Below are 18,826 nucleotides of genomic sequence, written 5' to 3'. Positions count from 1 at the left end.
GAGATCAAAGGATTATGTCACAGCTTTTCTTCAATGCTCTGATTCTTTACTTAAATCCCTCCCCCAGACTGAATGAATAAAAAGGAATAAAAATTCATTGAAACAACATCTTTGGTTTTGATCTAGGAAAAAGTTTCACTTTCTGATTAACAACATTACCAACTCCACTAGCTTTCTTAATCTTGGGCCCAAAAATCTTAATCATACTGTCACTTTTTCCCCTTCCTTTTGCATACCCATCCCCTCAATTTAGTTCTTTAATCAGCAACATTTCTTTATGCGGCATGTATTTCTCACTTCAGAAATTCTAGTCAGTATAAAGAGGTGCCTTATTTGTAAGAATTCTTCAAGATACAGTATCTATATTTTAGTAGGCTAATACTAGGTTTAACTGTACAAGGTCTGAAAGGTATGCGTTAGTTTACCCATCAGAAATTGCACCACCCTTATGTCCTCTATATCCTTTCCTACTGGCCCTAGAAGGGTATGTGGTTGCACTTCCCTCTCAGACACTTACAATCTTTCAGGAATCTTCCTTTCTGGAGGAAGAGGGACTGGAAGGCAGGTAATGAATATGTTTATAGACAAATCAGTTCTGGAAACAGGGAAGCAACATCTCCTCCTTGCTGAGGTGACTGTCCATATATACACTAACATTGTGTGTGACTTACTGTAAAGAAAGGCCCTAAAGGAAGACAGCAGCATGCTAAGAGGCTTTGAACAACAGCATGCTGTTTGGTCCAAATGCTATTTTGAGTTGCAGCTCTAGTGTTCTCATGAGCAAAGGCATGGAGGTCACCAGTATCACCTGAGCTCTAGTGGAGCACACCATGACTGTCACAAAGAGTTCTGCCTTTTGCAGTCAAACTCATACAGCAGTTTATTCCTGTAATCAATTACCTAAACTTTACATGCTTTAGGAACACATATAAACAAGTAGGAGAGTCCTCCCAAAGGTTCTTGATCTGAGAGCACACCCCACCTCCAAGGACATTAATATATCAGAAGAATTCTTACAGCTAGAATAAATGCCTTAGGGGAAAAAACCAACACACGTAAGTTTAATTTCTGACTCAGCAGAAACTGTCATCTCCTTAGATTGAAATTTACAGAAAGTTATGATGACACACTGCATTCTTTTTAGAGAAAATTAAGGTTATCTTCCCTACTTTTCTAAACGAGGTGAAGGTCACAAGAAAAGCAGTCCTTTCTGAAAGCTGAAGAATGGAGCAAGTAGCCAAACACTGATAAGGGTGATAACCACACTCCCAACGCATACTCAGAAGGCGGCCAAGATCTAATTGTCCTAGGGGACACTTACAAATGAAAACAGATCAGCAAATCCTCCAGAAATGTCATAGTAGATTAAAAGATGATGACGAACATGCAAGGCAATACCACCTCTACCAAGGGCTAAATATGGGTAAGGTGGAAGATTGAAGCCACCTTTTACCCCACTACACAGCCAATGCATGGGAAGCCTTACGAGCAATACCCAGGGAGTCCTGGAACATGGCTTTGATCCAGCTGATTCTCTATCTCGTAATAATCCCTAAAAATCACAGTGGAGAGCTTGCAGCAAAGTGCCTGAGAAGAATGTATAATGGTCAAGTATTTAATGGAATATCTGGAGAGAAATTAGTTAGTCCAAAATCTGACATAAAATCATACTGAAGTGAAAGAATAAAGCTTATTCTCAAAAGTACCCATAAACTCACAATTCTTAGCAGAGGTGTAACTGTTGAACAGTCTTTCTGCTTATTCCCAGGGAACATCAGTAGCATGAAATCAGCTTCTACTAGCGATAAGCATAGTCTTCTCTCAATAGTTACTGATAGCGAGTCCCTCATGGTCAAGGCACAATGGATGTTATTTACGAGACAGTCAAACTTTGTAGCTTTTAACAGTACGGCAAGCTTTCAGAACAACTATAATGTTGTGACAGCACAGGTTTAGTCATTACTGACAAAAGGTTTCCTTAATATGAGGTATCAAAGAGAGAATGAATTGGTTCAGGAAGAGTCCCCATAGCCCTTGTGTGATACAGCAGATCAAACACAACAGTGGAATAAATAAAATAATCTAAAAGCATTTTTTTTTGTCATTTCATTTGTCCCAATAACTGTTGCTGAATTGTTTTATGTAATTTTATCTATAAATACTTTAATAACATTTTTTATCAAAAACTATGCTGAAATTGGCATTTATTGCTGTTTCAGGATATGTTCTATTTATTAAAAAATTTTTTTTTAAAAGACAACAATAAAGTAAGCCTGTCATCTCCAATAGAGAATACAGTTGCCATTAGTATGAAGAGATGATCAAATTTTAACAACCTCTGTACCTTTATTCTTGATAAAACTTTCTCATGGGTTTCACTTAGAGGAGTACAAGAGAAGAGAAAAGATTAAGCAAGTCTGAATAAAGAATTCCTAGTGTCAAATAAAAATCTCAAATTAGATAGGATTTTCAAAGTGTACAATTCTACATTATAACACCAATGATTTTCTTCATTTCCCATGTAATAGAGAATATGCTACACAGACACACACCTTGAGTATATGTATTTGCATTACGATTTCACTACTATTAAACCAGAACAAAATTTCATATTTCAGACTTACCCTAACACTGATTTTCCAGTTTCATCAGGTTTACGAACAGTAAATGGACTTGGATCAATCCCCACATTCTTAGGCATAAAATCTCTGGCAAAATATAAAGGAAAAACTGTTCATGAGAAAAGTTCAACACATAAAATTTTTAAATTTTCTGGAAGAACCACGTCTAACACCTACCTTTGAATTTAAAAAAATAATAATTTTAAAAAGAAATATCAAGTTCTAACTTCATCATTACAAGTTAAAGTCATGTAAATATAACCCCCCTAGGTATTTAAAAAGCTTTCAATTGCATTATTTAGTCCCATAAACCAGCTGCAAACATTATAACTTGCCAAGGAGGCTAGAGCAATGTGCTCCATTCCTGTCCTGAAGAAGCCCTGTAACTCAGCTACATTATTTTCAAAATGCTGCCAACACTCAAATTGGGTCAAAAAACTACATGGAACAATCTGCCTGAAAGTCTTTAGCTAAAGCATGATTAAGATTATGCTTAGAATATCCAGTTGATTGCTGCCAACAAAAAAAATAAAAAAACCACCAACAAAAACCCCACACTATCTGGCCAGCTTGATGAACTGAAGAAAACAATTGTAAAATGAGAGCAGAACAATTAGAAAACAACTGCTTTGAAGGTAGTCTCTGTGATCTGAGTCCACAGAGAAAAGCTCATTTCTCAGCCTTCAAATGCCCAAACATTTGTCACCCCATAATGGAAAATAATTGGAAATTTAAGTACTGCCTTAACAAAACTTTTTTTAGAGTAGCATTTCCATTTCAGTGTTGTGATTTAGTTTCTAGAAATATGCTAAATTTGAAGCTTAAAAAAACCCCAAAACAAACACCACACAAAACCTATCATGTTACACATATTTAACCAAATAAATCAAATGTACATTTTATTCACACCAAATCAACTTCCAATTAAGGTTTTATAGTCACAAATCATCCCAATATACCGTGTAGAGTTGGTCATCGCCAAGCAGAAGGTCTCATCAAAACTGCTCAACTCATATGGCCGAAAAAACTCATTGTGGATATCAATTTCCTCTTCATACTTGTGGAATTTCTTCACTGTCAACTTGCGTCTGTTTTCAGCACATGTCACTGGGGAAAAGAAAAAAATAATCCTTTTACTAACAAGTACTACGTCTGCACAAATCTAAACAAACAGTAGCCTGCTTACCTAGCCATCCTACCAGGCATTTTTCTACAGCAATATCCCCTCTAAGACAAGAAAACATGATATGAAGAAGATGATGCACAGCACATCTTTAATAAATATGCATTATCAACCACCATAATTTGATTTCCCTTCATGACGACAATTCCTAGTAAAACATGCTCCACAGTATCCTAGAGAAGTAAGACATACTAGCTATACCCTGTCATCTGCAACAGGAATGTAACCACCAGCATAGACTACAAATATATGTTAACAGGCATGGAAAAAAAAAAAAAAAAAAAAAAGAAGAATGAAGTGTGCCCTGGTACATTAACATATGCAGGTCAAGTTTTAGCCAGTTAGGTATCTCTTGCATCCTGCAGTTGAAAAATCATAGCTCACTGAGGCGGGGGGGGGAGTATTTAGCAATCATTATGGAAACATTAAATTTTTTTTCAGAATTGGGATCTAAATCAGTTAAAAAGCATTTGTGACTAAAACTTCTTTTTCAAGATACTCTGTAAGGTAAGGAGCAAATATAGTTCCTACCTTCATCAAAAGGAAGAGGTAAATGCTTTAGCACACCTGTAGTCCACCAGTAAGTATAGCTGTACAGGAAAAAGAGACACACAATTGATACAGAAGATTTGATTTGCATCCAGTCTAAACGTTTGCACGTAACGGTTACCCAACCAGACACTGTCGCTTTAGTAAATGTTTCTCTATAATTCAAGTGTGGAAGAAAGTAAAGAATTATCCTTGGATGGAGGATTTCAACAGGCCCCAATACTACTACTTTGCTCTCAGGCTATAAAATTTAAACACATGAAGCTCAATACAGGTATGGAGGGAGGAGTGGTTTTGTTCCATTTAACAAAATACATTTCAGATGCCTACCTCTACAGTACTGAAAATCAAGGTCTCAGTACATATAGAAGGTATTTATGTATTCCTCTTGTTCTGGCCTTTTGGGAAAAAAAAAAAAAGCACCAACCCCCACTCCACCTAGCACTTGTTTCCTAAAATTTTGGAAAAGGGTATGAAGAAATGAAGGTCAATGATAATAAAATTGGAAGATTGTCACAGCAGCTGACTTCTACACATAGAAATACATTTTAGCTACATTTTAGCTATGTTGGCATAGCTAACAGTAAGAACCAGGCCCTGCTGGAAGCTTATTCAGGATTTCTGAAAAACAACAAAGGAAGTCAAGCAACATTCATAAAATAAAGCACATTTTATCTTTCATTCATGTTTACATATTTTTCTCTTCTCAAATATACTTTAATTTCTTCTCTAAATTATTCTGATAGTTTCTTCTATTTCATTACTTGGGATGAAAAGACATTTATCTTCATTGATTTTTATTTCAAATATGTGTGTATTCACAATACTGTAAGGGCTGTAATCAGAGTATTAATGTGGTTATCTCCTACTCATGTCAATGTAGCCACCTGGAGCAAAAACAATGGGTGTATTCCCATGCCCAGAGAGAGAATTGTTAGTGGGACTTAGCAAACGGTGTAGAACAGGCAGAGCAACACACTTCAATTCCAAGAACTGTGTATGTCCTAACAGAAAGGAATGAGTTATGCCTGACAGTCCTGTGTCTTCTTGAGTACTGTCTCAGGCCATGCTAGCAAGCCATCTTCTCCAGCGCCTTCAGAAACTATGCAGACATATCCAGTTTTGCTGCTTCAATAACTGATAAGTAATATGGCAACAGAAAGTTTCCTTTTCCCGTGCTCACTGTCCTTTCATGTGAATCACAAATTACATAAGAGTAATATATAAAACCCATTATGAAATTTCTTTCTAATGGAGAGGCAAATACAACATAGGAAAAGCACATAGTCAAAACAAGTCTCAATGACAGGAAACATCTTCCTTCTCTTCCTATATGCTTGATTTCATTATGACTTTTCATTATTTCCTTTGCTGCTGTGCCCAAGGAATCCAAAAGAGGTACTGCACAGAGAGGCAGGAAGAAGTTTTATGAAGAACTTGTCCAATAGTTTGGCAGAAACAAAAAATTAGTTGGAAGAGCTTTTTTCACCTAACTATGTATTACGTGGAGGTGTCATTCTGTTCACATGAGAAAACATCTCGGTTGTATAAGTGCTCAGAAGAAATTTTGGCAGAACGAAAGGTAAGACTAATTAACAAGTGAATCAAGAATACCAACAATTTTTTTTTTTTTTTAAATGTTCCACCTTGTTTAGGAACAGTATCTGTGACAAGTAAGAGACAGCTGTTTAACAGAGTAACACATGAAAGGGCGACTAGGACATTCGTACATTTGCAATGTATCAGCTGAATTCATTTTTGACATACAATAATGCTCGGAACCAGTAGGCAATAAAAGTAATGTTGCATGTTTCCTGTGTGCCTGAAATAGCACTTGGTTGCACGACTGATATGAGCTAGCATCAGGAGACAAAAGGTTTGAAATTTAGAAACAGTCATATCATGTGCCAGCTGGCACGATGGGTTAATGGAATAAGCAGCCAACAGGGATCGAATGCACTGTGTAAACACTTGCAATTTTCCCTAGACAAAAATCTAATTCAGATCTACCATTTTTGATACAGAGCTTTAAGACTCACAGAATGAGCAAAGATACAAACAGTGAAATTCCTAAAAGATGATTTAGTTAACAAGTCTACTACTGTCCTTATTAAAATGGATTTTTTTTAAAACACAGTATTTATAATCCTTAACAAAACCATTCTACATTGTGAAGCACTCTACAATTACTTTAAAAATTTTACACTTTAAGCTCTATTACTTCTGCATATTACTGTGCAACTACAATGGAATGCAAATGAAGAAAAATAGTCTTCAAAACAGACTAGACATGGCTGAAAGGAAGGTAGAAAATCATGGGCTTCTTGGTATGCACAGCTGCAGACTAAGTGCATTACACAAAAAAAAATTAAACAAATATTATCCTCATCACCTAACCTCAAATACGACTTAATAAATCTGACCATCAAAAATGCACCTGTGTATTGCTTAATGAGACAGTGGTAGCTGTACTTCAGTAAAATAGTAAAGCATTTCACATTGCAGGATAGAATTTCATATGAAATGAAATTTCTTTTTTTCAGTACAACAGGAAAATAACGTACTAAACCAAATTGTTCAAAACACCAACATCCAACATTTTTGGTAATCTCTTGAAGGTTGGGGGGGGGGGCGTGGGTGGGTGTTAAGTTTTTGTAAAAACTTAAAAAACAGTAAGCAAGCTTTTGACAGGCTGACCAAATAATTTGGTTAACAACATAGGGTTTTTTATATTTATTAGAGCAATACCAACCAAACAAAACATAACAGCAAAATACCTTCGCCTGGTCTGTGACAGACTGAGGGTGTTCTTGTGATGCAAATAAAAATCAGTGGGAAGTTCCCAGAGATGAGGTTTTCCTTCTGTAGGCTTGAATACTCCCAGAAAGAGATTGATAGAATCTTGCCTGTCTGCATCTGTTAGACAAGAGGTACACTTAACACCAGGAACATCGCAGAGCTCAAGCCCATTCAGACATTTGCTTGTTTGTTATGTTTGCTCCTCACAGACAGAGTGTGTATGTCCTATGACCTCTGGGTTTCAGCCACCGTAATGAAATTTCATTTAGACCTGACCTTCTGCCACACTGCAGTGCACATGGGGCTGGTACCAGCACTGCCTCTTTCCTTGGCTTCTCTCACAGGAGCTGAGGCAGAAGCTCTGCTTAAAGGCTTTGCAGAAGTAAGACTTCACGCTGCAGCTCCATCTCGCACCTCTGCATGTATGTGTATGCATGAAGCATGTGCATGTATTTATGCATGTTTCAGGGAATCTGACATATCACAATGAATGATTTAATGTAATTAAACAGTACCCATACAATACACAAGTTTCCCACGTAACACACAAATTATGAATTCTTTGGGTTTTTCTAGCCAAAACATAGTCAGTAAAATGATTAAACTTCACAGACACAGTTTAAATCATCAATTTCTCTTACCATATTCTAAGCTTCACCAAACTAAATAGGGCAAGTGCTAAAATCCAGTAGTTACATACCACTGTACATGAAGCATGACAAGAAATGTTGTTCACTTTAAAATCTCTCTTGCTACCTAGCTGCAGATAGAATGAGTTACAACAGATATGAAGAAAAAGCTGGAGTCAGATGAGGGCTTGGGGATGGTGAACTGTGATAAAGACAGCTTTGCAAGCAGACTTGTAGGGGCAGAAGGCAGCTTACACGCAAAGGAGCTTCAGATATGGGGAAATATGTGGAGACCTGAACTCTATTTGTGCCCTGAGGAATTGGTATTTGGAAAGGTCTCGTATCCACTCTTGTTTGCACTTCAGTAATCATCAGCCAAGGAATAGTTCAGATGAGTTCAATAGATAGTGTTACTCCTTCAGTTCTCTCCACATTTCAAAAAGAGCATTATGAGAGCTGAGTATCCCTTTAGCAACACACTGCATCAAAAAGACAAACTGAAGTCTCAGTATACCAGAAAGCAGCTAAAAAAATAGGCAGAATTCACAAAGCGGTGGTGGCAAGGACAAAGTTGATTCCTGGCCACCACCAAAGTTTCAGTCAATATCTCCTTCTCCCCAGAATTCAAACATGTCTTCCCTCTGTGCAACAAGCAATATTTTTTACAGGGAATTAAGGCACACAACCAGCTGACAAATGAAGTGCTATGTAGAAATTTGGTGACAATAGGATTACAGAAAAGTACGGTACTTTACAGAAGTGTGTATATGCAGAGGTCAGTATTTGGAAGTGGGATCTTCTGTATAAACAGTCACATGGTATATAACAGGGCAAGGGAAAGAGGCGGGGGGGACGAGAGAGGAAACCTCTTGATGTTGCTTGGCTCTCCTTCCCTACTTAGAGGGCCTTTCATCTGGAATCTGGCTTTTTTCTTCCTTTTCTGTCCACTCATACTCCCTCCAGATACTTTTACTGTCCCTTGAGAGCACTCTTCCAAAATTATACTTATTTTACCTTTTTTCTTGCTCCTTACTTTCCCATTTTTCTTAAGAGTATCAACTTACAAACATTAACTCTTCTACACAGTAATACTCAGTGTGGGTCCTTATGATTTGCAGGCCATATTGTTTCTGCAAAATAGTGTCACAACTTAAACCAAGACATAAGGAGAGAATGAGGAAGGCCAGGAACAGTGCAAGAAAGCTATGCAAAACTCAGCAAAAAGGTCTGAAAAAAACAAACCAAAAACAAAAGAAACCTCGTTGAGGATGCTGAGAGTTAAAAAGAAAGGAAAAGTCACAAGCAATAACATGTATTCTTTCCTCCTGATCAAGTTAGTTAGTGGTTTAAAGAAAGTGCTGAACAAAACCCAAGAAAGCTCTCTACTTTTAAGCATAGAAACTGGAGGAGCCCTAAAGACAAAACTACTTAACGTGAGCAAAAATTGGTGGTAATTTCTGAAAGCTAAAGGCAGAGATGAGCCTCCTTTGTCCATTTACCATTGTTTCACCTGCCAGGAACAGAAGGTATACTGAAATTGTTAATTAAATAATTGTAAAACAATTAGAGTAAAACAAGATAATTCAGTTAAATTATGTCACTACTTATATGACAGATGCTAAAATGAAATAAAACTAAATGAAATTTGTTCTGTGAAAAACAGCTTGAATTTAAACTCATACCAACTGAATTAACCAATTCATTGTCTGAAATGGCCTATAACAGCAGTTCATTAAAGCATTCTTACCTTTCTTCCACAGTTAAAAAAATGACTGCTGTTAAATGTTAAACTGCAAAAGGACTCAAGCTCTCTTGCATTTATTGTTTCAATTGTGCACTTGTGTTTTATACTTAACAGAAATACAGGACATTTATCAGGAAATGTCTTTCTACTGTCTGTCTTCTCAACTTGTAATTTAAAAGTAGGTAAAAAACCATAACATTAAAGATCCTTTGTGCATACATCTTCAAGCAGGCACAAACATATACGTGACTGGGAAAGTAGATAGTTAATTTGAAAGGTGACAAAAACTCTGCACACCTTACCTTAAGGGTTGAACAATATGACTTAGTTTTGAACAAAAATAACAAAAGATTTTGTCTTTGAAACACTGGCCACAGAAAACAGGATATTGAGCTTTTCAGATCAGTTTTCTTATCTAGATAGAAAAAAATAATCTCTCTTCAAAAATAAATAAATAAATATGAATGTGTCAACACACTGTGGAGCACAGACAAAAGAGCAAACAGGTCTTCTCCCTTCATTGTTAGCATCGAATGTTGTAATTATGTACAAGCAAGTAGAAAGGCTGCACCAATTTTTCAAAAGATACTGCAATGTACGTGTATTCTAGCACATTTTTAAGACCATTTGAGAAAACAGGAACTGAAGGGGCCATTTAATTGAATTAGCCTAAAATAATCTACTGCTCTCAATCTGAGTTTGCAACTGCACTACATGACAAATTACTAAATCATGAGAGATTCAACACAATTGGGACTATAACATCCCATGACTAAAAGGTTATAGTAATTAAGTTTACTTTCATACAACACTACAACGTAGTTTACTATGTCCAGTCCTGTTTGTGGATAAATAGATTATTCCAGATTCCAGAAGCTTATTATGCATGTTGCAACTCTAGCACTTAAGTCTGCAACGTCACATTACTTTCTAAAATGCATAAAACTAGAAGAATATTATATGGAATACCATTTCCTAATTTCTCTGACAATCACAAATAAAAGAAAAATGTTAGAATTCAACTAATCAGAATGCCTGCCAGAGAAGGTGTTGAAGGAACACCTAATTCTTAGCTGGATAATGTTCTTCTTTCTGGTACAACTCACTTGCTTATAACCAGGGTACTTCAAACAGTTGACTTCCCAAACTACACCACACCCTCTACTTCTTTCAAATGCTAGAATTAAAAAAACATACATGAAAAAAGTCAAAATTTTTGCCTAAACCTGTAAGATGTTTTCAAGTTACCATAAAATTAATTGTCCCATGTTTTTAGGAGGAAACCTTGGTTTTCTTCTAAGCTTTAGTCACTAACTTGATCCTGGGAATATTTTTTTAATTCTTCACTCTTCTGTTACATAAGCAACATACTACAAATTTATAGGTACAGAAAATCCATAGAAAAGCTAAGCCACATGTCATGAACTAGGGTGAAACTGCATTCAATGTTATCTTTCTTACAAGTCCAAGTCTCGTCTACTAGATTAGTATCTCCAGGCAAGTCACTTAACCAATACATGTCTTTTTCTCATCTGTACAGCTTAATTAATAGTGATTATCCCAAGAGCTTTGAGGTCAACAGATGAAACCATTTTCTTAAAAGCATAAATTACTTTTAGAATCATGTATTTTTTTAAGACAGACAAACAGAACAAGCGTGGCTAAGTGATATATTTAGGAGGCACTGTTAGCAGGCCACTTGTAATCTTGTTCTGAATTTGATACACTGTATGACTTCAAGCAAATCACTAAAATTTTCTGAGTCTGTTTACTACTGGTACATAAAATTCACAAGCATTAAAAAAAAGTTTCTCAGATCAGAAACACAAGGAAATGATGGCTCATGAAGTGGCTAGCCCTCAGATTTCTACTTGTATTTTAAAGGATATGTGATGGATATAACAGTAATAAGTGCAGTATAGCAAATGAGAATCTTGTTCTAAAAATGCTTCATCTCTGCTTTCTGAGAAAACTTCAAGAATAAAAAGATCTCTCTTATTGTGTCACATTAACAGGCTTGCAGATAATAGGCAGTGTTGGACAATGAACCTTTAAATTTCACTGAAATTGATCTTTTAAAATTTCATATTAAAAATGCAGTAAATACAACATTGAATGCTATGTTTTAACAATGCCATCTTCAAATCAAACACACTGAATGTATAAAGCACCAAAAAATACTTGGCTCAAATGGGATCAAATACCAAAACCATAAGTAAATTGGGGAAAGTGTGCGGCACCTTTATGAAGGTTTCATTTTTCATATTGACTTCAGTAAAGACTAACATCTGTTTATGTACTCAGCTACAAGTTCGCCCAGGTGACAAGAGGGATGTTTTTCATTCTGTATTCTTTCTGCAACATCTTTTTCAGAACAAATTCTTTTATTACCAAAACACACGTGTATCGTGACTATCCTTGCAAGCAGGCCACAACGCCAAATGTGGATCTAGAAATTTGCTCAAGCTTCCACCTAACCATTTAAGTGGCTGGCATAAAGGCGAACAGCTTCAGAGATTTGTTCCATCTTGTACTTATCAGTACAGGTGATACTGCAAGTGTGCTTCCTTTTGCTCATAAGAATTGATGAAGCCATACCTTATTGCTACTGCAAACAATAAGAGACTATATCACTGAAATAAACAAGCTCTCCATTTCTCCTTTAATTTGGGCGAACGTGATACACAAATTACATGAATTACATTCAGAAACAGTACTTTAAATGCTGTGCTCTCACATTTTGTTACACGCACAGAACTGCCACTAACAAAAGTAATAACTTCAGTTAAAGAAACCAGCGGTTACTTAAGTATTTCTAGCCACTTTCCAACTCACTGTTTTAAAGTTCATAGTTTCTTAATAATTGCAGTCTACTAGGAAAAAAAAGTGGCTACTTCCTTCCCTGGCTATGCAGCTTTTGTGAAAAAGAGTAACAGAGGACAGACACAATATTTAGAACACAGCAACACTCAATGTTTGTCATCCTGACATGTCTTAGATCTAAAAGAATGATCAAAGGACAGTCTTTCTCATGACTTCTAAAAACACTAAGCATTTTTTGTTTCTGTTATTTTGCGTAAGTAATGGCTCAGCATTTTTCAAAGAGGTTTTCTCTTGGCAATATTGTGCAGAACAAAGTAGAACAGTATCAGTGACTGATACAAGCTAGTAAGGGAGTAAGCTAATATTTTACAACTTATTTAACTCAAAAAATAGCTTATTTACTTGGTGGACCTTGCTTTTTTAATTTAATTTTGTCTTTTCGACCACAAATTCAACAGTTAGTAGCTTCTATTCATACAAAACAATTATATGCATCCGAGCTTGCTTTTTGTTTGAAGACCCCAAAAGCATCACAAGAAGTACTCCACTTGAAGCCTTCTACTCATGTTTAGATTTAGATTTACCAGTTTCCTTATATGTGTTGAAGACTTTCTGTCCATCATTTTAAAAGCTCTATAACAGCTATTTGCTTCTCTATTGATCTACAAATGTCACTGGCAGTTTCAGTGCTACATGTGTACATTTTCCAAATACTTCTTACATCAGTTCACTAACTTTTATCAAATAAGGCTGCATGCTACAACATGCATTTGAATAGGATATAAATACTTCATCAAATCAGAATACCCATTTGATATCCATCAAATTTTACTGAATTATTTGGAAATTACAGTAGAGAGGATCTCTGTCATAAGATCATAGTATGGATTACTGAAACATCACAAGTAAGATGCTTTTTAAATAATGGCTTAAAAAAAAAGCACTTAAAATAAAATTTACCTGAGAAAGCATTACTATAGTATCTTGAGAGTGTTTGCATAATATCTTTGGAATGCTGAGTCCATGGAGCTATCTTTCTATAGGTTTTTACTCTGTGGACAAGCTGAGAACCTCCGTATTGCAGAGAAAGTGTATCTCCATGATCTTCATATAATTCTTCAAATAATCTGAACGAAAAGCAAAATATGTCATCAAACCACAGAAAAGAGTTTAAGAGAAAAATAATAAAGTATTGTAATAATAAAGTCTTTCTGTTTAACAAGCAATAAATCTTCTTCTCCTAAGTTCCTATGCCAGTTTACAAAAACAAGTATTTCATTAAAACATGCTATTACCTTACAAACAACTTACAAATTAAAAGCTATGTCTCTATTCTCTATTCAGATAAATATGTGGAAATTTTATTCAGATATAATAATTACTAAGAAGGGTTAGACTATAAGATTTTCACTAATTTATAATATATCAGAATGCATTCACACTACAGAATATGCACTTCTATAGATTCAGGGAGAAAATTAACATGTCCTACTAGTCTGTGGGGAGAAAACAAATCATATACCTTCACAAACTAAGGTATTTTAAATACACTAAATGGGACAGAACACATCAATATCTCAAGGCTATGTTTTCGATCAAGTCCACTGGGAATGAAATTAGCATTACTTTCCAAAAATCTCCCTAGTTACAATAATGATGGCTCAAAGGTACAAACAAAATAAACATGGCTGGTAAGAAATGTGAATGGCAGTCAGATACTATTTGCTGGAGCTGGAAAAACATGATGCAAGAAGGTAGAAAGAGTTGGCTGCTAAGATGAACAAGGAGAGCTGGCTAAAAGCAACACAGTCCTATAGCATCAAGAAGTTGACAGCCTCCAAACTGAGAGCAGTCCAAATAGCAAAAATTATCAAGAAGCTCCCCATCAATGACAAAAACAAGACAACAGTCTCAGAAAACGAGGCTATCCTAAGGAGATGACACCCAATCTAAAAGATAACAGATTGAAAAGTACTTTTCAGAAATGGAGACTATGGCCTTGCTTGAGCAAGACAACAACAAGGATGACATCTTGCTAAAAGAAGCTGAAAGTTTAAGAGGCAAAAACCAAAACAGAACAAAACAAACAAACAAAAAGCCAGCCACCAAACCTGTAGAAACATATTTCACATCAGTATAGCAAGACACAGTAACTCAGGCATCTGCATGTGACACACTGTAATACCTGAGAACAAAGAAGTCCTTAAGAAGTGGAAAGGAGGGTAGAAACAAACAAAACAAAATGACAACAAAATTAAAAAAAAAACCAACAAAACAAAACCACAATAGCATTCCCTTAAGAAAGTTTCCAAAAAAGGGACAGTACTGCATAAGTAACCCAGCAACCATCTGACTGAAGTCCTCCTCAAAAGGTTCTGGATGAAGAACACTTATCTGAGCAGCAAATCAATTTCTGTAAAAACAAAAGAGCTGTCCAGCAAATCTTCTGCCCAAGGTCAAGTACAAAAAGATCAATTAGGAGGAAACATCTGCTTATTGACTTAACCCCCCCCCCTCCCCCCAAACCAACAACAGAAGAAACAAACCAAAACCCACTTGCCTCCACACAAATTGTTCAGAGCTCATGATATCATGTATGTCATGTATGAGTATCTCCTGTTTGTTTCTTTGGGTTTGGTGGTTGGTTTGTTTGTTTGGGGGGGGGGGGGGGGGGGGAACCCGACTTTTTTTTTTTTTTTTTTTTTTTTAATATACAGGGAAAGACAGCAATGCTGGTCAACTAAAGCTAAAAAACTGGTTGAAGGCAAAAACTGGCAGGTAAAAGGATGATACCTCTCAAAAATTTCCCAGTCAGCCATGGGGGACTGATGAACAGAGTTCCAATGACCTTGCAGTAAAGGTTCACAGAAACCAGACAACTGTAAATTCATTAAGGATGTTGATCCACTTGATTTGGAAAGGACTTGTAGAATTAAATTACCCTTCCACAGCCTCAAAATATTAAGCCTGCAGTCAAACAAAGACTAGTCTTCTGTAGAGAGAAAACTTAACTACATATGATAAAATAAGCTGCTAAGGTACACTTTGTCTAAGAAATTTCCTAGATAGGACAACAATTACACTAAAGGAATCACTAAGAAATATAGCTTGCAGAAATGGTCTTGTGCAACAAAGTCATTAAGATTAATCTTGCTAGACACAAAATTGGACTGTTGAAGTTGTATGGTTTCTTTATCCCTCAGTATGGCCAACTGAAATAAAATGCTGACTTCAGAAATCTAGTTCAACAGAAATTCTGGATTGTAGCCAGCCAGTGAGACCATATGAGAAAAATCAGAATTATAAGGACAGTCAAAGAACGTGATGAAAAGAAGTTAGTTTTTCAGACATGTTGGCTAAACTAAGGAAGACAGATCGCTATGGATTACCCTCTTTGACCGGTTAGAAGAGTGTAAATGAAGAAGCAGAATACAGAGAAAGCAGATACTCGATGTGAGACAATGCAGGGAACAAGAATGCAGGAGGTCAAAGTGAAAGACTGCACAATGTAGAGACAATATAGCACATGCCTGCCTTCAGAATTTGTTGCATTACGGAGCAGGATCTTTCAATTATTCTGAATACAGTAATTCAGAAACAAGTCTTAACAGATGACAAAATCGGTTTCAGACAGGCATACATGTAGTGCAATGGAGAGGAAAAAGTAAGCCAAATGTGGGCAGATAAAAGTAACCTTTTATGCCAGGCTAATAGCTACATTTCAGAGAAATAATGAGAAATAAGGTATCAGGAAAATCAGAGACAAAGCAACGACTATAATCTTAAGAGATGATGGTAAGAGATGGAAATTTGGGTGGTTGGGGCATAGAGAGGAAACAGGAGGGAGAGAAGATAGACAGGAAACATGGGACTATTGCAGCAGGAAGCAACAGATGAAATTTGGGCTCCCAAAACAGGGATGGGAAGCGGGGAGGTAGTAAAGCTTAAGGAACGATAGCAAAATGCAGCCTGAGGTGCTGAAATAAGTGGTAGCTGTAGAGGATACCACAGTGAGTAGATACAAGAGACCTGTCCACCTCCTGATCCCCTCTAGTTACAACCCAAGAGTCCTGATTGCCGAGTCCCCAGGAGGCTGCACAGCAACTGGTATTTGCAGCAGCAATTGTTTGTTCCCAGAGGCAAACGTGCAGCACCTAGCAGCTGGGACGCGGTGGATGAGAGGCATTGCTAGCACACTGAGGAAGCCAGCCAGCGGGTGCTCTCCCTGGCCATCAGGCAGGGGCCGGGACCCACCGCTTGCACAGTGAGCCAACATGCTGCAAGTGAGGTTGTTTCTGTGGCACATACCAGCTCCTGGCACCAGGCAAGTGCTGGAAGCTAATGGGAGAAAGAAGAGGAGTTGAAGATATGTCTCGAGTAAAGGGGAGGGGAGACTGAGTACTTTTGTCTTTTCTGAAATACGAGTTACATCTTCACGTTCTAAAACTATCAAACAATGAGCCAAAACCAGCAATGAAGCCATAAGTTTTACAGTCATGACAACAGCTTTAAGAAATAAAACCACATCACCTGAAGGACTCTTACATTAATTTCTGAAGCATATTCACAAGTAGCTTAGTTCCCCCAGAGCATTTCAATTTAAATGCTGGGTTTTCTCAAATGGTTTGAGGATGCCTGAATAAGTATCATTGATACTTGATCTGAGAGAACAACTTTGCTGAAAACTTTTCTTCAATAAAGCAAAAAGCACAAAATTTTTCCAAAGGAAAAGTAGGAAATAGCAAGGTAAGATGTACTTCTATACAAATATCAGTTTGGCGTTCTCCATAAAAGCATGTACTTATTTCATTTTTTGTCAGCATTTTGCCTCAAGCAAGTGAAGTAAAAGACTGGGGTGGGGTTTCTTCACATTTATTTAAAAGGAAAACTCTTAGCTTAAAGTTTAGGCATATAAAGAGAATGAAGTCAAGCAGTTATCTCATAAGAAGCCTTATTAACATACTTTTCCAGCAGAGCAAATTTTCAGCGCAACTGGATTTTCTCAGGAAGATTTCAAGTATGGAAGATTTTTTTAAACTTGCATGAATAAATATTATTAAATCATTCAAATACAAAGAATTGCACTTTTCTTCTACATAGACATAATCTTCCTCAATCTCTTGACACAAAATTAAAAAATAAAACCATGACACACTTTATTAACATATCTTACCTAACAGCATCCGTATCAAATTGTAAATTTGGTTTATCAATCAATCCCAATGAATAGAGCTGGTATGCCAAAGCACATTTTCCCACCATAAATTGGGCTGTGTTAGTGCGATCTAAACAGTCCACACAATTAGTTCGGAGAACTCCAGTCTGGTAAAGCAATCCAAGTAAGAGATTTTTCTTAATTAACAAATTACAACACTCATGATTATTACTTTTTTCCCCTACTATCCAAGACTTGTCAAATGTCAAATTATGTCAGTTAACAAAAGTTTGAGGAAAGACATTTCTAAAAATGTGTTAAAGAGCAATTCATCTCTAGCAAGCTACATCAGACTGTTGTAATGCCTACTTTCAAAATATTCTTGCTTCTATCATCACACAAACCGCATCTCTCCTTCAACTCAAACAACCCTGAAGATTTACCTTAAAAAGAAAAGCTATGTTTTATTTCAGTGAAGAAAGTCTTATTTTCAAGTATGCTGTAACTACTGCAAAAAATAAAGCACGCTTCTAACTTGCTCTGGTTCTACTGTGATGATGTTTGTATTTTAAGCTTTCCTTATCTGGAGCAACATACATGAACATTTTGCTGAAGGTCAGTCACGCACATATTCTTTTATGCTGCTTGCACCACCGTTCCTCAAATCCATAATGCAAGCAAAGTTATTTTACAATATGAACAGCTGCAAGAAACATATTTTAATGTAACAGAACAGGGGATTCTTCTGCTCAAATATATATGGCTACATCCAAGCTAGTCAATTAACCTTTCATCGCCTTAATAAAGAAGCACTTTTTGGGTGTGACTCACAAGATGTCTATTCTGAGATGAACTGTGATCCAAAAGCTTACATGTAGGCCATTGGTGACTACCTCAAATAATTAAAGTTGAAAGATAGATAAAATAATCATTCCCCTAATACAGGTAAACCTGTAAGACTAACATTTAAAAAAAAATTAAAATTTTAACTAGCATTGATATGTTTTATTTTAAACCAGATCAAATTCTATCTACTCTGCTGTTTATCTGCCCTCAGCAAACATATCCCAGTGATCAGCTAGTAAAGGAATGGTCACATGCTTTCTAACTTACATGAATGGCAAGTCAAAAGCAACTAATGCTTCTTAAGAATATGCCCTGTGTTCAGAGTATATAATCATAACATTCAGGTATAAATCTGGTACTGTATGGTTTACAGTTTAGTCAGCACTCTTCTGTCCTTAAAGAAAGCAGCGTTTCTAGTTTATCTTTTAGTGATGGAAATTGTAACAGTGTACAGAATATTCAGCACTAGTGAAAATG

At 36.3% G+C, this 18,826-nt stretch overlaps 1 protein-coding gene across 3 annotated transcripts in view; it reads right to left on the bottom strand.

Annotated features, from left to right (window-relative positions):
• The window catches only part of FIG4 (FIG4 phosphoinositide 5-phosphatase), a 74,428-nt gene that overhangs the window by 23,541 nt on the left and 32,061 nt on the right, over positions 1-18,826 (bottom strand). For all 3 annotated transcript variants that reach the window (XM_030007377.2, XM_041127232.1, XM_041127235.1), the window contains exons 14-19: positions 17,522-17,670; positions 13,309-13,475; positions 7,131-7,269; positions 4,336-4,394; positions 3,581-3,728; positions 2,625-2,708 (exon numbers count right to left, since the gene is read on the bottom strand). In XM_030007377.2, coding sequence (XP_029863237.1) covers positions 2,625-2,708; positions 3,581-3,728; positions 4,336-4,394; positions 7,131-7,269; positions 13,309-13,475; positions 17,522-17,670 — 746 coding nt within the window. The remainder of the gene's footprint in view (positions 1-2,624; positions 2,709-3,580; positions 3,729-4,335; positions 4,395-7,130; positions 7,270-13,308; positions 13,476-17,521; positions 17,671-18,826) is intronic.

The sequence above is a fragment of the Aquila chrysaetos genome, chromosome 2, assembly GCF_900496995.4.
Source record: "Aquila chrysaetos chrysaetos chromosome 2, bAquChr1.4, whole genome shotgun sequence".
NCBI classification, from domain to species: domain Eukaryota; kingdom Metazoa; phylum Chordata; class Aves; order Accipitriformes; family Accipitridae; genus Aquila; species Aquila chrysaetos.
Note: the sequence above shows the minus strand (reverse complement) of the source record. Positions and strands in the feature narration are given on the sequence as shown.